This window comes from Hevea brasiliensis, chromosome 3, assembly GCF_030052815.1.
Source record: "Hevea brasiliensis isolate MT/VB/25A 57/8 chromosome 3, ASM3005281v1, whole genome shotgun sequence".
Taxonomy (NCBI): domain Eukaryota; kingdom Viridiplantae; phylum Streptophyta; class Magnoliopsida; order Malpighiales; family Euphorbiaceae; genus Hevea; species Hevea brasiliensis.
The window spans coordinates 103,865,935-103,886,018 of record NC_079495.1 but is presented as its reverse complement, the minus strand read 5'-3'; the positions used below and the strand labels follow the sequence as shown (position 1 = coordinate 103,886,018).

General features: G+C 33.9%; 1 protein-coding gene across 1 annotated transcript; it reads right to left on the bottom strand.

Moving 5' to 3' along the window:
• Nucleotides 1-16,324: 16,324 nt before the first annotated feature.
• LOC110651563 (benzyl alcohol O-benzoyltransferase) lies at nt 16,325-19,872 on the bottom strand. The gene is made up of 2 exons (XM_021806930.2): nt 19,335-19,872; nt 16,325-17,359 (listed from the first exon to the last, which is right to left on the bottom strand). The coding sequence occupies exons 1-2, from the start codon at nt 19,770-19,772 to the stop codon at nt 16,469-16,471; spliced, it is 1,329 nt and encodes a 442-aa protein (XP_021662622.2). The 5' UTR covers nt 19,773-19,872; the 3' UTR covers nt 16,325-16,468.
• Nucleotides 19,873-20,084: the final 212 nt, after the last annotated feature.

Below are 20,084 nucleotides of genomic sequence, written 5' to 3'. Positions count from 1 at the left end.
TCATCTTTAATTCTCGCCGTCTTTTCCCACGTTAATATAAAAAAAAATTATAAAATTCTAAATTTTGCTAATAATTTAGGTATTTTAATTAAAAAGTTACAAATTTTTTTTTAACGTTTCCCCAACATAAAAATCTAAAATAAAACTATATTACATAATTTATATCATTAAACAATTAATGAGTTATTAGCTTTGTTTAGTAATACTTTTTAAGATAATATTTAGTGTTTTAATTATAGTACTAAAAAAATAACTACTATAATCAAAATATAATTTCTTTATTTATATTATTTGATAGTATATTTTTTCTACTGATTTTTTAGAAATTAAGTGGATGGTTTATAAAAAAATTATTCCTCCCAGAGACTAAGAGAAAATATTTTAATCAGAATCAATAAAATAATATCACTATTTTTATATTAACAATTAATAAAATAATTATTTTTATCGAATACTTTTGGTTTAGATCACTATATAAATAATTAATGTCTAACGGTTAACATAAAAAATAATTTTTAAATTAAAATATTAAGAAATTATTCATATTTTTTTTTATAATTAAAAATAAAAAATTATAAAATATATTTAAAATTTTATTTTACTTTTTAATATGTATTATTTACTTATTTTATAATAATATTATGATTAATTTTATATTATTGTAAATATATATTTTTTAAAATAATTATTTAATCTTAATTATAAAGAATTGTAATAATAATTTTTATTATCAAGGAAAATAATAAAAAATAACTTAAAACTGTTTTTCAAATTTAGTTAAATTTTGAAAATTTGAGAATTAATTTTTCAATTTTCTATTTAGAAAATTAACACATAAATTGTCACACCTCACCCCTCTGTAAGGCATGACATGATCCCGTAGAATACTTAATGAACTACCGAACTTCACCTACCGATAATTCATTAAGTACCCTACAAGAGATTTTAAAACAATTTTCTTACATTTTAGAAGTGGTGAGCATTTTAGTGAGAATTAAAAACCATTTATTCAAAGTTTAAATATTAGTAAAAATTTTTGTCCATTTTAATTTTGCCGCAAATTTTATAAAAATTTTGACAGAGTTCCGTTTGTAATTGGAGAAAACAGTTCTTCAAATACCTGAGAAAAACACTTCCAAAAATTTCCTCAACTCCCATCCTCCAATAAATCTCAAATCAGCTCAATTCAAATCACTTCAAAGTAATTCCACAATCCAAATCAAAATTCATCATCTCAAAATATTTAATACTTCATTCACAAGACATAAAACATGAAATTTACATGTACAAATATTAAATTTACAGATGAAAATCCAAAATAATATTATTACGATTTATTTACAACTGTTCAACTTACATTGATACATACAACATTTCTATATTTACATCAAAATTATCTACAAGGGTATAAAATAATACCCGTATAAAATGATCGATGTGGTCCACAATTCGATAGCAGCTCACTCTACTGCTTTCTCCTTGCTCTTATCTGCAACAGCAAAATAAGCTATCGCTGAGTATAAAAATACTCAGTGGTGCACAATAAAAATTTAAAATGCAATACATAAATCATTCATTGATGAAACACAATTTGAATACTTCTCAATCACATTTCACAAATATCAAAGCTTATAACAACTCCATTTAGTAAAATAATTTATTAAACACAGTGTTGCCAAAATCATACACAACTTAAGCCATGACACAAAATTTCCGATCAATGCCGTGTTGTACACCACGACAAAGCAATCTACAACCCCATTAATTGAAATCAATGAGGGAGGTGGCTAGCTAGCTAATGAGTACTCATCTGATCTCAACCTCAATTGGTAAACCAAATAGGGAGGAAAATAAACGATCTCAACCCCATAATGGAGGAGGAATAGTGTGATACTGTCATGCTAAGTGTGAACATAAAATCAATTCAAAACAATTTATTTAAATAATTTATTGAAAATCTGGTAAATTTTCAAAGTCATATTCACAATCATAAATGGCAACACAATTCCTGCTTAACTCAAGAAAAATCAAATTTTCAAGAATCATATATTTAAACAACAATTACTGTGCACAGACCTGACGTGAGTCACCTCTAGGCCTTGACTCAGTCTCTCAGAGCTTCCAAGTCTTTTTCAGCTGAAACACACAATTTCAGAGTGTTTCAGTACCATAACTTAGCATAAATTTAAAAATAAATTTCACTTCATTTTTACCTAGCTTTAATGTGCTAATTTCGACGTTCTCGAAGTTTTTGTGTTTCGGATTACTATTCACTACACTATTCAAGTCAAATTGTTGACTTTTTAAGGCTTAATAGGTATGGGAACTCCAACTTCACCCACATACCACATTTTGGTCATTAAATTTGTTGGTTTTGGTCATTTTCTCAAAGCTTAAGTCCTTTTGGCAAAATTGTCAAATTTTCAGTTTTGGTGTCCCTAATTGCACTGTTCCATTGGTCCATCTACTGTTGGAATTTGAAAAAACTTCCTTCATAGAAAATGTTCCTTATTGTCTTAAGTTTATTCTCATTTTTGGATCACCCCAATTGGAGTTTTGTAGCTCAAGTTATGGCCATTTGAACCAGGGCTGCCGAATTGGAAACAACCCAGATTTTCTGGGAAATTTTGGTGCTGGCAGATTTGGGTCACCAACTTGGGGTGGCCAAATGGCTTGGTTGCTGGCAGAATTTGGACTTGTGTTCTTCATGAAAGTTTTAGGTCTATATCTCATCTAACCACTGATAAAATTTCAGGTCATTTGGACCTGCCTAGCTCGAGTTATGACCAAATGAATAAACACTGTTCATTTGGTCAGTTTGTATAGTGGCAGACTGCTTGGTTCACTAAGTTTTGGTCACTTTTTGGGCATAGTTCCTAAGTGAAAATTGTGTCATTTTATGTCTATTTTCATCCCCAATTGGTACCATATCAATTGGACTTGTAAAATTTTAGTTTTAATCCTTCAAAGTTAACTTGGTCATGCTACTTGGTCATGCTGCCAGCAGCATGACCATACAACCTCCGAATTTAACTTAATTTCCTACCATTCCCACACAAACTCATTTGGTCATAATTGACTATTATTTTACTTCACAATAGGTCAAAGATATCATTTGCTCATTTCTCACATTTTTTGTTCACAAACCCTAATATTCAAAACCCTAACTCATCCATCTCATGTATTTAATCACAATTAGTGCTCTTAATCCTAACCATTCAACTAAATAAGGTTTTTAAACTCATTCAAATCCATCAAACCATACAAAATCATACTCCCCTTCAATAGGCCGAAATTTCAGTTTGGTCCTCTCCCCATATTTTTATTTCATTTTATTAGTTTTTAAGCTCATTTCAACAACTAATTATGCATTTAAAATGGAAAATAACAAGTTAACATACTAACCTCTCTTAAAACTTCAAATCACTATCTTTAACTCTTCTTTCTTCTTATAATCTTCTTCTCAAGTTGCAATAACAAGCTCTAGTAAGGTTTTTAGGGGAGTTATGAAGGTTAAGTGAAGAAAATTAAGCTTAAGTGTAAGCTTAAATGAAGGACCATTCATGGAGGACCATTCATGGAGGAACAAGGGAGAAAGTGAGGCGGCAATTGGGAGAAAGAAGAAGAGATTTTTATTTTTTTTTCTTTTCTTTTCTTTATTTATTTTAGTTTATAGAAGACCACAAAATCTAAATTAATAATTAAATTAATTTATTTATTTATGGCATCATGCATGATGCCATCACCTTTTTACTTTTTCATTTTCCTCTTTTTTTTATTATTTTTTCTATTAGTTTTTTAATTTAATTCTCGATTCCGAAATTTTCTTTTCTCTGATTTTATTTGACAGTTAGGTCAGGAGTCAACTCTCGGGGTCAATTGACCAAATTGCCCCTCGCCGGTTCATCCCGGTTTGCAAATAATTTCATATTTCTTCCGGCTCCCTAACCTAATTATTTGACTGGCTTAACAGTTCTTTTTCGTGATTTTCTCTTTTCCACTGTGTTTATAATGGTCCTAAGGACCGCAGCGTCATATTTTACGGTTTGAAATTTGAGTTTAAAACGACTTCGCAGTCATTTCCGAGAAGGTCACCCATCGCTGTGACTCTCAGCTCGTTTAACTTCTTATATTCTGTTTTTCTTATTTATACTTAACTAATTGAACATTACTAATTATTTGTGTTTATGGTTTCTCTAGTTGTCTTAAGTATGGTTCTAATCCCCTTAATTGTCCGGACCGACACCGATCACCGAAACAGTGAAATATACCAGGCTATACAAATAGGGGTGTTACAATTCTCCCCCCCTTAAATAAATTTCGTCTCGAAATTTTACCTAGTATCAATCCCTGAATAGCTGTGGGTGTTGTCTCCTCGTGTCCTCCTCTCGTTCCCAAGTAGCTTCTTGGCCCGAATGATGGTTCCACAGCACTTTTACCAATAGTATCTGCTTGTTCCGTAGCTGCTTCACCTCATAAGCCAGAATCTTTATGGGTTCTTCTTCATATGTGAGGTTTGGATTCACTTCAATTTCTTCTATTGGTAGTACATGAGATGGGTCTGATCGATACCTCCTCAACATAGACACATGGAAGACATTATGTATCTTCTCCAACTCTGGAGGTAGTGCCAAACGATAAGCCAAAGGACCCACTCTTTCCAATACCTCATATGGCCCGATAAAACGAACTTAGTTTCCCCTTCTGCCGAATCTCATAATCCTCTTCCAAGGAGAAACCTTGAGGAAAACTTTCTCACCACTGCATACTCAATATCCCTTCTTTTCAAATCAATATAAGACTTACGATGCGATGCGGTTTAAGTCGATCTCTGATCACCTTGATTTTCTCTTCAGTCTGTTGAACAATTTCGGGTCCAATCATTTTTCTTTCACCCACGTCATCCCAACACAATGGGGTTCTACATTTTCTATCATACAAAGCTTCATATGGAGGCATCCCAATGCTTGATTGGTAGCTGTTGTTGTAAGCAAACTCAATCAAAGGCAAGTGTGTATCCCAACTACCCTCAAACTCAATCACACAAGCCCGTAGCATGTCCTCCAAGATCTGAATTACCCTCTCGGTGGCCATGCATGCGTGGGTGGAATGCGATCTTGAAGTTCAATCTAGTTCCTACGGCTCTCTGAAGACTACCCCAGAATCTAGAAGTGAACCTAGGATCTCTGTCTGATACAATGGATACTGGCACTGCATGAAGTCTCACAATATCATCAATGTACAACCTGGCCAATCTGTCTAAACTGTAGTCCATTCGGACTGGCAGAAAATGAGCAGACTTAGTCAGTCTGTGGACAATGACCCACACTGCATCATGACTCTTCTGTGTCTTGGAAGTCCCATCACAAAATCCATTGTTATTCTCTCCCATTTCCATTATGGCACTGACAGTGGATGTAACAACCCAGTTGGTACTTGATGCTCTGCCTTTACTTGCTGACAAGTCAGGCATTTGGATACAAACTCTGCCACATCTCTCTTCATACCCATCCACCAGTAATGCTCCTTTAGCCCTTTATACATTTTTGTTCCACCAGGGTGCATAGCAAAAGGAAACTCATGTACTTCCTTCAAAATGATTTGCCTCAAATTAACATCATTAGGAACACACATTCTGCCCTGGTGTAACAGTAAACCATCATCTCTGATTGAGAACTCTGGTTTCTTGCCCTGCCAGACTTCTTCCACGATACCTTTCATCATTACGAGCGACCATTACGATCGATCAATTAACACTGGCTGTACATGCCATGCAACTGCTGTCTGCCCATCATCATTAATCTCTAAACTGGCATGTAATGATCTCAACTCATGTACCAAAGACAAAGGAGTAACCTGTAGACTTGCCATAGTATTGCGACTTAGGGCGTCAGCCACAACATTAGCTTTCCTTGGCTGATAGTCTATTAGACAATCATAGTCTTTTATCAACTCTAACCATCTCCTCTGTCTCAAATTAAGCTCTTTTTGGGTGCCCAAATACTTCAAACTCTTATGATCTGTGTAGATGTAACATTTCTCCCCATACAAATAGTGCCTCCAGATCTTAAGAGCAAACACAATAGCTGCAAGCTCCAAATCATGTGTTGGATAATTCCTATCATGCGGTTTTAACTGGCGTGATGCATAGGCAATAACATTTCGATCTTGCATCAACACACAACCTAATCCATTGTGAGAAGCATCGCTGTAAACTGTATATTTTTTACCCACTGTAGGTAAAGTCAGGACTGGAGCCTCTGTCAAACATCTTTTCAATTCATCAAAACTTTGCTGGCATTTGTCCGTCCACTGAAATTTCACATCTTTTCTAAGCAGCTTGGTCAATGGAGATGCCAACATAGAGAATCCCTTCACAAATCGACGGTAGTATCCAGCTAACCCCAGAAAACTACGAATCTCCGTGATATTTCTGGGTGGCTTCTAATTAAGGACAGCTTCAATCTTGCTAGGATCTACCTTAATACCCTCTGCTGATACTATGTGCCCCAAAAAGGATATCTCCTTCAGCCAAAATTCACATTTCGATAATTTGGCGTATAGTTGTTTCTCCCTCAAGGTCTGTAGTACAATCCGCAGATGTCTATCATGCTCTTCTGCATTCCTCGAATAGACCAATATATCATCGATAAATACCACAATAAACTGGTCGAGGTATGGTCTGAAGATAGTGTTCATCAGATCCATAAAAGCAGCCGGAGCATTAGTTAACCCGAATGGCATGACCAAGAACTCATAATGGCCATAGCAGGTTCTGAAGGCAGTTTTAGGAATACTCTGCTCTTGTACTTTCAGCTGATAATAACCTGATCTCAGGTCAATTTTGGAGAATACAGCTGCACCCCTCAACTGATCAAACAAGTCATCAACACGGGGCGATGGATATCTGTTCTTTATTGTCACCTTATTCAACTGCCGATAGTCAATGCATAACCGGAGAGTGCCATCCTTCTTCTTAACAAACAATACTGGCGCTTTCCAAGGTGACACACTAGGGCGAATAAAGCCCTTATCAAGCAGCTCTTGCAACTAAACTTTTAATTCTTTTAGTTCTGCTGGTGCCATTCTGTATGGTGTTATGGAGATTGGGTCCACACCAGGCATGACATCAATTTCAAACTGCACTTCTCTTTCTGGAGGTAATCCTGGCAATTCATCAGAAAATACATCCGAAAAGTCACATACAGTAGGAATGTCCTCCAATGCTGGACTCCCCACTTGGGCGTCTATCACATGTGCCAAGTATGCCTTACACCCTTTCCTAATCATTTTTCTGGCCAGTGCAGCTGAAATGATGTTTGAAGGTAATAACTGTCTCTCCCCATGTATTACTACATCACCATACTGAGGAAGACCAAAAGTGATCTTGATCTACGATCCAATCATCGCATGATGCCTGGCTAATCAATCCATGCCCAAGATAATGTCATAATTTCTGAAGGGCATTTCAATTAAATCAGACAAAAAAGTGTGTCCTTGGATCACCAAAGGACAGTCCCTATATAGCCTATTTACCCTGACCTCCTGGCCTAATGGACTAGTTACTAGCACATCATAGTCCATTGGTACACACTGAATAGCAGTAGAACACATCACACTAGCACTAACATACGAATGTGTGGAGCCAGGATCAAATAACACATGCACATCTTGGTCAAGGATGGAGAAATTACCAGCTACAACATCTGATGTTTCAGCTTCTTCCCTCTGACGCATGGTATACACTTTGACTGGTGCGCCACTTGGTACTAGCTGGTTAACAGTGCTTTGACTTCCAGGAGTGCTACCAGGACCCCTACCTCTGCCTCTACCTTTAGCAGCTGACTGTGACTCTCTAGGTGTAGAGACTTGGGTTGATCCTTCAGATGTAGCAAAAGATCCAGACCGGCGCGGACTAGTGCAATCCTTAGCGAAATGTCTGTTCCCTCCACAGTTAAAACATGCACCAGTAGCTTTGAAACAAACCCCACCATGAGTTCTCCCACAAGTTTCACACTGCCGGACAGATAGAGCTCCTCGGGGTGTCTGTTGGGTCTGCTGACCAGATCGGGGTGGTCTTTGGCCAGAAAATCTGCCTCTGCCAAATCTACGAGAGCTGGATCCCCCAAACTGTTTCCTCTTTTCAGAACCACTCTCAGATGCTTGTCCCGTAGTCTTTTCAGTCTTTTCTTTTTCTTGTGTACCCTTCTTCACTGCCCCCTCTGATTCTATCCTTTCCAGTTCCAGGGCCTGTGAGATCAATTCAGCAAAATTCTGATGTCTGAAACCCACGACTTGCATTCTCAAATTCGGCCTTAATCCGGACTCAAACCTTTTACATCTATCTCTGGGGGTGGAGACTAAGCTTCCAGCATAGTGGCTTAGCCTTGAGAAGTCTCTCTCATACTCTGCTATTGTTCGGACCCCTTGTTTCAAACTCAAGAATTCTTGTAACTTCATATCCACATACGCATCAGGAAGTCTGTCCATGTCAGCACAGGTGGCTCAACCAGGCTGTGGGGGATGGTCTTCCACCATTCATATGCATCCCCTTATAACAAGGAAACAGAATACTCAAATTTCATCTCTTCCGTACACTGTAATTTTCTGAAAACTCTTTCCATTCTTTCCAGCCACTGTTCTGCCTCCAGTGGATCCACAGTGCCTTTAAACTTGGTGGCCTCAAATTTCATCAACTTTTCATATTGCCGAGCTGAGGGCTGTGGTTGTGCTACAGGTACTGGCATTTGAGCTTGGGGTGGCACATTACCCGCCATTTGCTGGAAGAACGCAGCCATCTGCTGTACAAATTGAGCAAGGAACTGCGGTGCTGGAGCAGGAGCTGGAGTGGCTGACCCAAGCACGTTCTGGAGTGCTGGGGCTTCCCCTTGAACCTCAGCCTCAACAGATTGTTCTTCGGAATGATCTCCTCCTATTCCGTTTTCCTAAATTTTCTACTTCCTGAGATCAAACACAAGGAGGTTGACCTCCGTTAGTGCATATTCATGATGTAAATATGTCATATGTATCAATTAAAGACACTTGAGCAGTTGTACTTATCAATAAAATGTTCATACACATAGTCAAAATTTATTGAAAAACCATGCTCTGATAACACTAGAACATGTCACACCTCACCCCTCTGTAAGGCATGACATGATCCCGTAGAATACTTAATGAACTATCGAACTTCACCTACCGATAATTCATTAAGTACCTTACAAGGGATTTTAAAACAATTTTCTTACATTTTAGAAGTGGTGAGCATTTTAGTGAGAATTAAAAACCATTTATTCAAAGTTTAAATACTAGTAAAAATTTTTGTCCATTTTAATTTTGCCGCAAATTTTATAAAAATTTTGATAGAGTTCCGTTGTAATTGGAGAAAACAGTTCTTCAAATACCTGAGAAAAACACTTCCAAAAATTTCCTCAACTCCCATCCTCCAATAAATCTCAAATCAGCTCAATTCAAATCACTTCAAAGTAATTCCACAATCCAAATCAAAATTCATCATCTCAAAATATTTAATACTTCATTCACAAGGCATAAAACATGAAATTCACATATACAAATATTAAATTTACAGATGAAAATCCAAAATAATATTATTACGATTTATTTACAACTGCTCAACTTACATTGATACATACAACATTTCTATATTTACATCAAAATTATCTACAAGGGTATAAAATAATACCCGTATAAAATGATCAATGTGGTCCACAATTCGATAGCAGCTCACTCTGCTGCTTTCTCCTTGCTCTTATCTGCAACAGCAAAATAAGCTATCGCTGAGTATAAAAATACTCAGTGGTGCACAATAAAAATTTAAAATGCAATACATAAATCATTCATTGATGAAACACAATTTGAATACTTCTCAATCACATTTCACAAATATCAAAGCTTATAACAACTCCATTTAGTAAAATAATTTATTAAACACAGTGTTGCCAAAATCATACACAACTTAAGCCATGACACAAAATTTCCGATCAATGCCGTGTTGTACACCACGATAAAGCAATCTACAATCCCATTAATCGAAATCAATGAGGGAGGTGGCTAGTTAGCTAATGAGTACTCATCCGATCTCAACCTCAACTGCTAAACCAGGTAGGGAGGAAAATAAACGATCTCAACCCCATAATGGAGGAGGAATAGTGTGATACTGTCATGCTAAGTGTGAACATAAAATCAATTCAAAAAAATTTATTCAAATAATTTATTGGAAATCTGGTAAATTTTCAAAGTCATATTCACAATCATAAATAGCAACACAATTCGTTATTAACTCAAGAAAAATCAAATTTTCAAGAATCATATATTTAAACAACAATTACTGTGCACAGACCTGACGTGAGTCGCCTCTAGGCCTTGACTCAGTCTCTCAGAGTTTCTAAGTCTTTTTCAGCTGAAACACATAATTTCAGAGTGTTTCAGTACCATAACTTAGCATAAATTCAAAAATAAATTTCACTTCATTTTTACCTAGCTTTAATGTGCTAATTTCGACGTTCTCGAAATTTTTGTGTTTCGGATTACTATTCACTACACTATTCAAGTCAAATTATTGACTTTTTAAGGCTTAATAGGTATGGGAACTCCAACTTCACCCACATACCATATTTTGGTCATTAAATTTGTTGGTTTTGGTCATTTTCTCAAAGCTTAAGTCCTTTTGGCAAAATTGTCAAATTTTTAGTTTTGGTGTCCCTAGTTGCACTGTTCCATTGGTCCATCTACTGTTGGAATTTGACAAAACTTCCTCCATAGAAAATGTTCCTTATTGTCTTAAGTTTATTCTCATTTTTGGATCACCCCAATTGAGTTTTGTAGCTCAAGTTATGGCCATTTGAACCAAGGCTGCCGGATTAGAAACAACCCAGATTTTCTGGGAAATTTTGGTGCTGGCAGATTTGGGTCACCAACTTAGGGTGGCCAAATGGCTTGGTTGCTGGTAGAATTTGGACTTGTGTTCTTCATGAAAGTTTTAGGTCTATATCTCATCTAACCACTGGTAAAATTTCAGGTCATTTGGACCTGCCTAGCTCGAGTTATGACCAAATGAACAAATTGTTCATTTGATCAGTTTGTACAGTGGCAGACTGCTCTTATCCAACTTTGGTCAATTGGTTCACTAAGTTTTGGTCACTTTTTTGGCATGGTTCCTAAATGAAAATTGTGTCATTTTATGTCTATTTTCATCCTCAATTGGTACCATATCAATTGGACTTGTAAAATTTCAGTTTTAGTCCTTCAAAGTTGACCATACAACCTCCGAATTTAACTTAATTTCCTACCATTCCCACACAACTCATTTGGTCATAATTGACCATTATTTCACTTCACAATAGGTCAAAGATATCATTTGCTCATTTCTCACATTTTTGGTTCACAAATCCTAATATTCAAAATCCTAACTCATCCATCTCATGCATTTAATCACAATTAGTGCTCTTAATTCTAACCATTCAACTAAATAAGGTTTTTAAACTCATTCAAATCCATCAAACCATACAAAATCATACTCCTCTTCAATAGGCTGAAATTTCAGTTTGGTCCTCCCCCCCCATATTTTTATTTCATTTTATTAGTTTTTAAGCTCATTTCAACAACTAATTATGCATTTAAAATGGAAAATAACAAGTTAACATACTAACCTCTCTTAAAACTTCAAATCACTATCTTTAACTCTTCTTTCTTCTTGTAATCTTCTTCTCAAGTTGCAATAACAAGCTCTAGTAAGGTTTTTAGGGGAGTTATGAAGGTTAAGTGAAGAAAATTAAACTTAAGTGTAAGCTTAAATGAAGGACCATTCATGGAAGAACAAGGGAGAAAGTGAAGCGGCAATTGGAAGAAAGAAGAAGAGATTTTTGTTTTTTTTTTTCTTTTTTTTTCTTTATTTATTTTAGCTATGGAAGACCATAAAATCTAAATTAATAATTAAATTAATTAATTTATTTATGGCATCATGCATGAGGTCATGCATGATGTCATCACCTTTTTACTTTTTCATTTTTCTCTTTTTTTTTTTTATTTTTTTTCTATTAGTTCTTTAATTTAATTTTCGATTCTGAAATTTTTTTTTCTTCGATTTTATTTGACAGTTAGGTCAGAAGTCAGCTCTCGGGGTCAATTGACCAAATTGCCCCTCGCCGGTTCATCCCGGTTTGCAAATAATTTCATATTTCTTAGGCTCACGACCTAATTATTTGGTAGCTTATGATTCTTTTTCGTGATTTTCTCTTTTCCACTGTGTTTATAATGGTCCTAAGGACCGCAGCGTCACATTTTACGGTTCGAAATTTGAGTTTAAAACGACTTCGCAGTCGTTCCCGAGAAGGTCACCCATCGCTGTGACTCTCGACTCGTTTAACTTCTTATGTTCTGTTTTTCTTATTTATATTTAACTAATTGAACATTACTAATTATTTGTATTTATGGTTTCTCTAGTTGTTTTAAGTATGGTTCTAATCCCCTTAATTGTCCGGACCGACACCGGTCACCGGAACAGTGAAATATACCAGGCTATACAAATAGGGGTGTTACATAAATAAACAAAAAAAGACTCTATTTTTTAAAATTTTTATTAATTTTTTTCAAAAATTACTCTAATTTTTCACAAATGAATATGCTCCTGGAACTTCTGATTTTCTTTTCCTTTTTTTTAGGTCCCGATTCCTCACCACCACTCTAAAATCTGTTTTTTTTTTTTTTTTTTTTTTTTTAATTTCAATAGTCTCACTGATTTATTAAATAGTACTTATTTAAGAAATATGATTTACACTATTAATAATAAGATAATTTTAATTTTCTAATATTTGATTTTTTTTTTCTCCAAATCCAATAATCTTTCAAATCCACTTTTTTTTTTTTTTTAATTTTCATTTGATGAAGACTCAATTGTTAGGGTAGTAATTTATGGGCTGTACAATATAAAATAGCTCTTTCTCTTTTTTATCACAATTTTAGAAAAAATAAATAGACATTAAAAAAAATGAATTAGCAATTAAATTCATTATCAATTCATTAAAATTGTTTACTAATTGATTTAACAACTGAGTTAATCAGTTATAATGAGACTGATTGTTAAATCATATTACAACCAATTGATAAATCAATTGTTATAAATAGCTGAAAATTGAATTGATTATTAAAATAATTAAATTTAAAATAATAAAAATTTTGTTTAAAAAAAATCCATTTCAAAAAATTTAGTGCATTTAAATTGACAATTTTATAGCCATTTTCTAAATTGATTGATTGCTACTTGTAATGGATTTTTCATTGCTAATTTAAAAAAAATAAAAAAATAAATTTTATAAATAACAAATAAAAATTCTCATAAATAAATGATTTTAAAATTACTAAAACAATAATTTATTAATGAAAATTAGTACTAAAAAATTAATATAAAAACATTATGAAAAAAAATTACTAATATAATTATTAATCAAAATAATAACAAAAAATTAAATATAAAATATATTTATAAGACAAATTAGTAAAAAAAATGACATATATATTATAACAAAAAAATTAATAAAAATTAATTAGTACTAATTTACTAACCAAAAAATATTTGTAAAAAAATTATAATAAAAAATAAATTAAATAAAAAAGATAAGAAAGAAAAAGAAAATAAAGAAGAAAAATGATTAAAAAAATGATGTAGAAGAAATTAAATAAGAAAAAAAAATAATGAAAAGAATTAAAGAAAAAAAAGTAATAGAGAAAGAATATGAATAGCAGTTTATATAAGCGAATTAGCAATCGATTCAATTTATTATAAATTTTTTTAAAAAAATTGAAAGAAATATACTTGTAAGATAAATTAATTAAAAAAAATTTTACATTCGATTCGATTTTTAATTACAAAATCAGTTGCTAATAGGCTTGTTCGACGATTAAGGAATGCCTTGGAGGGACTTTTTTCTGCTGTGGTCGATTTTGTTTCCTCTGCTCTTCTATTGCTTGGATCTTTCTTGGTTGAGATCTCCATGTAGATGGTTTGGATTGTGGCGTTCTTCTTTGCGCTGGATCTTATTCTGTGGTTCGGTTACAGAGCAAGGATTCGCTTTAGCTCGTAGGTCTTACCTAAGCCTCTGTTTGGAGTAGTTTGTAAGGCCCATTTTATCTCAAGTTGTGGCCTTTGCTTTGGGCTTATGAGAATGAGATCATTAATTTTAAGCTAGGTTTTCTAGAATGTAATATTATATTCTTTTTTATGTAATTAATAACTTTTTATATTAAAAAATAGGTATTTTTTATATAAAAAAGATAATATTTCATTTTAAAATGACCTTAACACTCTGTTTGGAAAATCTTTTAGGGGGAAGGAAAAGAAAGAGTAAAAAATAAAGAATATTTTTCTTTTATTATTTTTTTTTCTCTTATTTGGATAGAAAGAGAGGAAAATAAAAAGAGGAATGAAAAGTATGATAAATTTATAATTTTATTTAATATATTTAAAAAATAAAAATTTTAAAAAAGAGTAATTTTATAATTTTAATTTATAATTTCACACTTTTATTATTTTCTCTTCAAATTAGAGAAAAAATAACAAGAGAAAAATAAGAGTTATTTTCCCTTCTCCTCTTATTTTCTCTTCATTTTCAAAGAAAAAAAAATATCGATCTCAATTTATTTTTTCTTGTTTATTTTCTTTCCTCTCTCTTTTTCCTTCCATCCAAACAGAGTGTAAGAGGCCTAGAGAAAGGTGTTAGGAGGCCATAACGCATTACATTAAAGGGGAGAAATTAGTTATTTAAATCAAACCCACATTAGAAGTTAAGCCTGCAATTATGCCCATCAAATAGAACCAAAAAAATAGCAACCCTGGTCGTAAAACGGGTAGGGCACCCAACAAGAAGACCCACTTCTGCTGTCATTCAGTGCTGCTAATCACCAGGACGACCGACCATGGGAATTCTCATACATCTTGCAGAAACTGGTGGCCAAGGTGAGAACACCAAGCCAAACACAGCTAGGAAAAGCCTAGTAGCTAAAGAACCCTTTTAGGACTATAATAGCAGACAAAGACCATGGAAGTAAGGACCGTTCAAGTGTAGATCGACGGTTCACGGAGGAAGAAGCAGTAAGGAGGAGGTAAGGCCTCATCGACATATAAATCTCGTGTAGCTAGAGGGTGGCGGCACTTATGTGGCCAACTCTTTGAAATCTCGAGGAAACTCCTACCTTTCCCTTGTGATAGAGAGAATCACCGTCGATTATGCATGTTACTCAAACCATTACCAACGATGCACCATAAGCACTTAACACACACATGCACCAACAGATTTTATAATTCATTGCTAAATTACCAATGAATTTCAATTTCATTGATAATTTAAATATCTAATTTTTTTTTTTATATCGCACAATTATTAACGAATTTTAAAATTCGTTGATAATTTAAATACAATTTTTTTCCTTCACAAATTATCAACAAATTTTGGTAATTTAAACATTATTTTTTCACAAATTATTAATGAGTTTTGAAATGTGTTTGTAAAATCTGTTGATGAATCAGTAAAATCTTACAGTGCAAATACACGAAATCAAAGGGTAATTTTTTTTTTTATTTTTTATAATATACTCAAGACAATGTATGCTACTTCCCCGTAAGAGAATATTAATTTTATTCTTTTGGAGCAGCCGGCCACACAGATAGAGTTTAAGCATTGGTGGAAAAATCCAATTAGAGAAATTCACATGAAGAAGATTGATGGTACTGACGCCTACAAAAGAACAAAGGGGCGTTATGTAATTGAACTAATTAACTCACCATTAATAATAGTTGTTGGTAGACTAATTAATTACCTTGTTGCTCAATTTTTTGGTTTATTATATGGTGTCTGGAAGTAATTAGCCAGGAAATTCTAATTAATGCAATGGTATTTGGGAATTTCTGAGACATGCTATTAATTATTTTATTAGTTTTTTACAAAGAAAAATACATAGTTTTCAACAATTGAAAGGTTTTTTTTTTATTTATACTTAATTTATTATAAATTTAAAATATAAAATATATAATAAAATTTATCCATTAAATATATAAATTTTATATATTAATATTTTAAATTCATAATTTATTAAATTTAAATAAAAATTTCCCATCATAAAATTTCTCAAACGTTGCGTAGGTATCCAACAATTTTCTAAATAAAATGGATTATCATGTTGTGAGTTTACAGACTCTATATGTCAGATAATATTTTATTAATTTATTTTATAAAAAACCACTAATTTATAATGGTCCTTACAAAACTAAAATTTAAAAAATTAAAAAGGGTGAGAAGATACAACAGTTAAGTACGTTGCAGTATGTAGATATGGTATTATTATTTCCTTCTCACATTTAAAAAAATATATATATATAATTGTAGTGTAAAGTGTGAACCCAGATCAATGGTTCACATTGTATAGTACATTTCAGACAGTAGTAGGGTCACTTTCCTCAAAGGGCACATAGGAGGGGATGGTCCCTCAACAAGTGATCCAATTCCTTCACAAATCTTTCCATGGCAAGGTTCGGCAAACATAAAGTAACAACAATCCCATCTTCACCTTTCTCATTTCTAGATGCTATGTGAAAGCTAGCCACATATCCCTTAGCAGGTCCACCATACACTGCTCTACCCCATCCGAAATCAACCTCATCAAACCTGACTCGTGCCACACCTGAAACTAGGAAGGAATTCACCATTGTATACCGAGGCCTACCCTTGAGGACCATTAGATCTGCCACTGATCTCATGTACTCTTCAGTAACATTTTCCTTGGCCTTCCTTACCAATTCCACTGCATACCCTATTGGATTCCTGGACAGATCTCCTGCTCTTGCTTTTGCCACTGAGTAAGCAATGCAGTTGCCATAGTAGCCCTTAGGCATGGGAGGGTTAAAGCTGTTACGAGCATTGACAATACATATTATACGCATCTCTTCATCAGGGTTTGGTTGAAGGGCAATGGTGCGGCACCTCCAGAGACATGCAGCTAATATTTCAAAGCTAGAGCAGTGACCGAGGTGAGGAGGTGCATATCTTCTTCGAAGGACAGATATTTGATTACGCAGAAAGAAGAAGGAACGATGGTCCTTGACTTCAGCAAGAGAGATTTTGTCCTCGGTGTTAACTGAATCATCATACTCATGGTGTATGCATGTTACACGAGGTGGTTTCCGAGCAGTAAGAAGGTGTCTCTCCCATATTGGTGAAATTGAGGGTGCCCTTGCTCCTTGTGCCATCTCTGCTACTGCTGACAAGAATTGTAAGAACCCAGTTGCATCGCTCATTGTGTGGTTGAAACGGATGGCTATGATGATTCCTCCGCACTTGAGGCGCGTTACCTATGTCATTGGCAAATCATATATAGCAGCCGAAGAAGTATAAATTTTATGCCAATCTTTAGACCAACCACTATTTGAGTTGGATCGTGGATTGAAAAAAGTAAGCTACAGATTCAAATTCAGTTCAGAGCAATATACACCTTCAATTCAAAAGTTCAGATCAAATGTATTCATAGTTATTAAAGCTGCAAAAGGGTTCTAAGCCTAGATGCAAAATACAGACATGTGCTTGAGTAACGCGAGACGCAAGGAGGAATAAAATAAAATAGCTAATCCTATATAATTCAACTCATATTAATAACATAAATCATTTAAGATTCTGTCACCAGCGTTTTCGAAATGCAAATAAAAATAAAACTAAGATATTTTAAAACTCTTAAATCATATTCTAAAATTCCTACTAAATAGTAATAATTCTAAAAAAAAAAAAAAAAAAAAAATACTCATCATCAAAGTAACTTGGTCTATTTCATTTTTGATAAGAGAAATATGTTGTCTATCATCAATCTAATTCTAACCTTTTTCTTTCCTTAATTGCAGATTGTTTATAATTGGTGAGAAAGGAATAATTTTATCTGATACATATCAAGATTTGCTAAACAATGAGATTCAAAACCATAATTTAATTTGACCCCTCTTTCCCCCTTAACTTTTTATTGTCTCTCCCTCTTTTTAAAGTCCATTCTTTCCATTCCCTACACACCAGGCAGATCTATAGATGTTCCCGCATGCTGGGAAAATCACGTTATTAATTACAACTTTCAAGACCTCTATTATACATTCCTAAAAGTATTTTACAGCTTGGCTTTGGCACTCCCAGAAGGCCAGAACCTGACTAGTCCAACAAATTGCAGGTCAATCCTGAGAATCAGTCCCATTCCTTCTCAAAATTATTTGTGTAAAATGCATATTCATATGGATCAATCATTAAAGAATCACTTGGAAATTCCTAGAAAACGAAGTGTAACTTCAAAAAATCGTTGACAGGGCAGAAAGACCATATTGCATATCCAAATTCCAAATAGGATTAATTACTTCCCACCCTACCCATAACCTTAGAATTTGGCCATCAAAAAAGGTAATTTATTTTTGCTAGTGTTGGCCAAGACTTGCCTAAGCCCAGTATGCATTGAAATACCAAAAATTCCACTCATCAAAGAGCATGCATGCCTTCTGCTTACAGAGTACAGATATCAAAATCGAAATAGTGGTATATAAGTCCTTTCATCTATATTCCTACGCAAGCCCTCTACAAATATCCCTTCTCTTTTACAAAAATCAAATGCTAAAAGCCGGAATCACTTAATTATTTTAAATTTCAGTTTTTTTTTTCTTTTCAAACAAATTAATAATCCCTTATTTCTATTTTCAATCTTTCCCTCATTTTTGTCTTCAGCTTCTCTGTTATGCAAACTTAGAAGAGTACCATGGGACATTTTTACTCTTCATCACAATTGATCTTCTGTTGGAAACACAACTTTAAGAAATCTAAGCAGTGCAGTAATGTTCCTTGTCTGTATCACATGACATTAATCCCTCTGACTCAGTTGTTAAAACAAATAGTTATCACTAGATTTGTTGACTAAATAGTACTATATGCTTTCTTTTTCACCTATTAATTACTTCTATCACCATTTCACATGAATATACAAACTCTAATTTTATGCAAGTTGATCAAAATTAAGATAGTTCACCATCAATTATAAATAAAAAAATTCATCTGTTAAAATTGCTTTTTGTTTCTAAAATTCAAGTTGAATTAAATCCAATCAAGAATTATTACAGATAACATGACCTCACAGCAATTAAAATACTAGAAGGCACAGAATCCATAAGGGGATTTGTTATCTAAGTATTACTATCTATGGATTAAATTTGAAGGTCACAAAACAAACAATTTTTGTACTAACAAATGTTAAAGCAACTCTTGAAAAATTGAACATATTTAGGAATAAAATAATTCTGAATAAAATACCTGAATAAGCAACAAAGGGCAGTTCACAATCCCAGTAGTGCCAGGCACATCAAAGAGTAGCTCCTCAAAGCAAGGAAATGGAGGCCGAAGCATATCCCCGAATTGATCCAGACTAACATCGGCATAAGCCTCAATGAACAAGATACCCTCGCCGGTACATTCCACGACGAGCTTACGGTCAGGCAACTCCCTTATCCTACCGGCGAACGGATAATAAAACACTAGAGCTTCTGCAAGTGCTTGTTTAAGGACCTGAAGGGGATCTAGTATTTGCATTGAAGGGTGGTAAGGATAGAAATAGATGAGTGGGAGTTGGACTCGGAGACCATCTTGATCGTCGATGTCCGATAAGGGTTTCAAGTCGTGAGGGGTGGGCTTGGCTGGGATGATCAGCTCTGGTTCGCACCTGTGCACGTTGAAAACTAGTGGCGGCGCCATGGTAGACCTCTGTGGGCTGCACCATGCACCTATTGCTTCTCGTTTTTGGACTGTTCATTTGCCGGCCAGGATGGGTTCCCATCAAATCAAACCGAATCCAAAGAAGTGAAAAGTTTAATTATCAATATATAAATTGAAATAGAACCATCTAGCCAAAATCAAATTATTCAATTTGATTAGGTTGAAAATTTAATTATTTTCAAAATAAACTAAGCAAAAAGTTCAATCAATTTTGATATTAGATCTGATCACAATTTAATTTAAAATCAAAAATTCAAATCAAAATCAAAATTAAAGAATTTTTCGGCCCAA

Coding starts and splice junctions, on each gene's coding strand:
- LOC110651563 (XM_021806930.2), bottom strand. CDS start 19,772: ATGGCGCCGCCACTAGTTTTCAACGTGCACAGGTGCGAACCAGAGCTG. Junction 17,360..19,334: donor GCCCTTTGTTGCTTATTCAG/GTATTTTATTCA, acceptor CCAATGACATAG/GTAACGCGCCTCAAGTGCGG.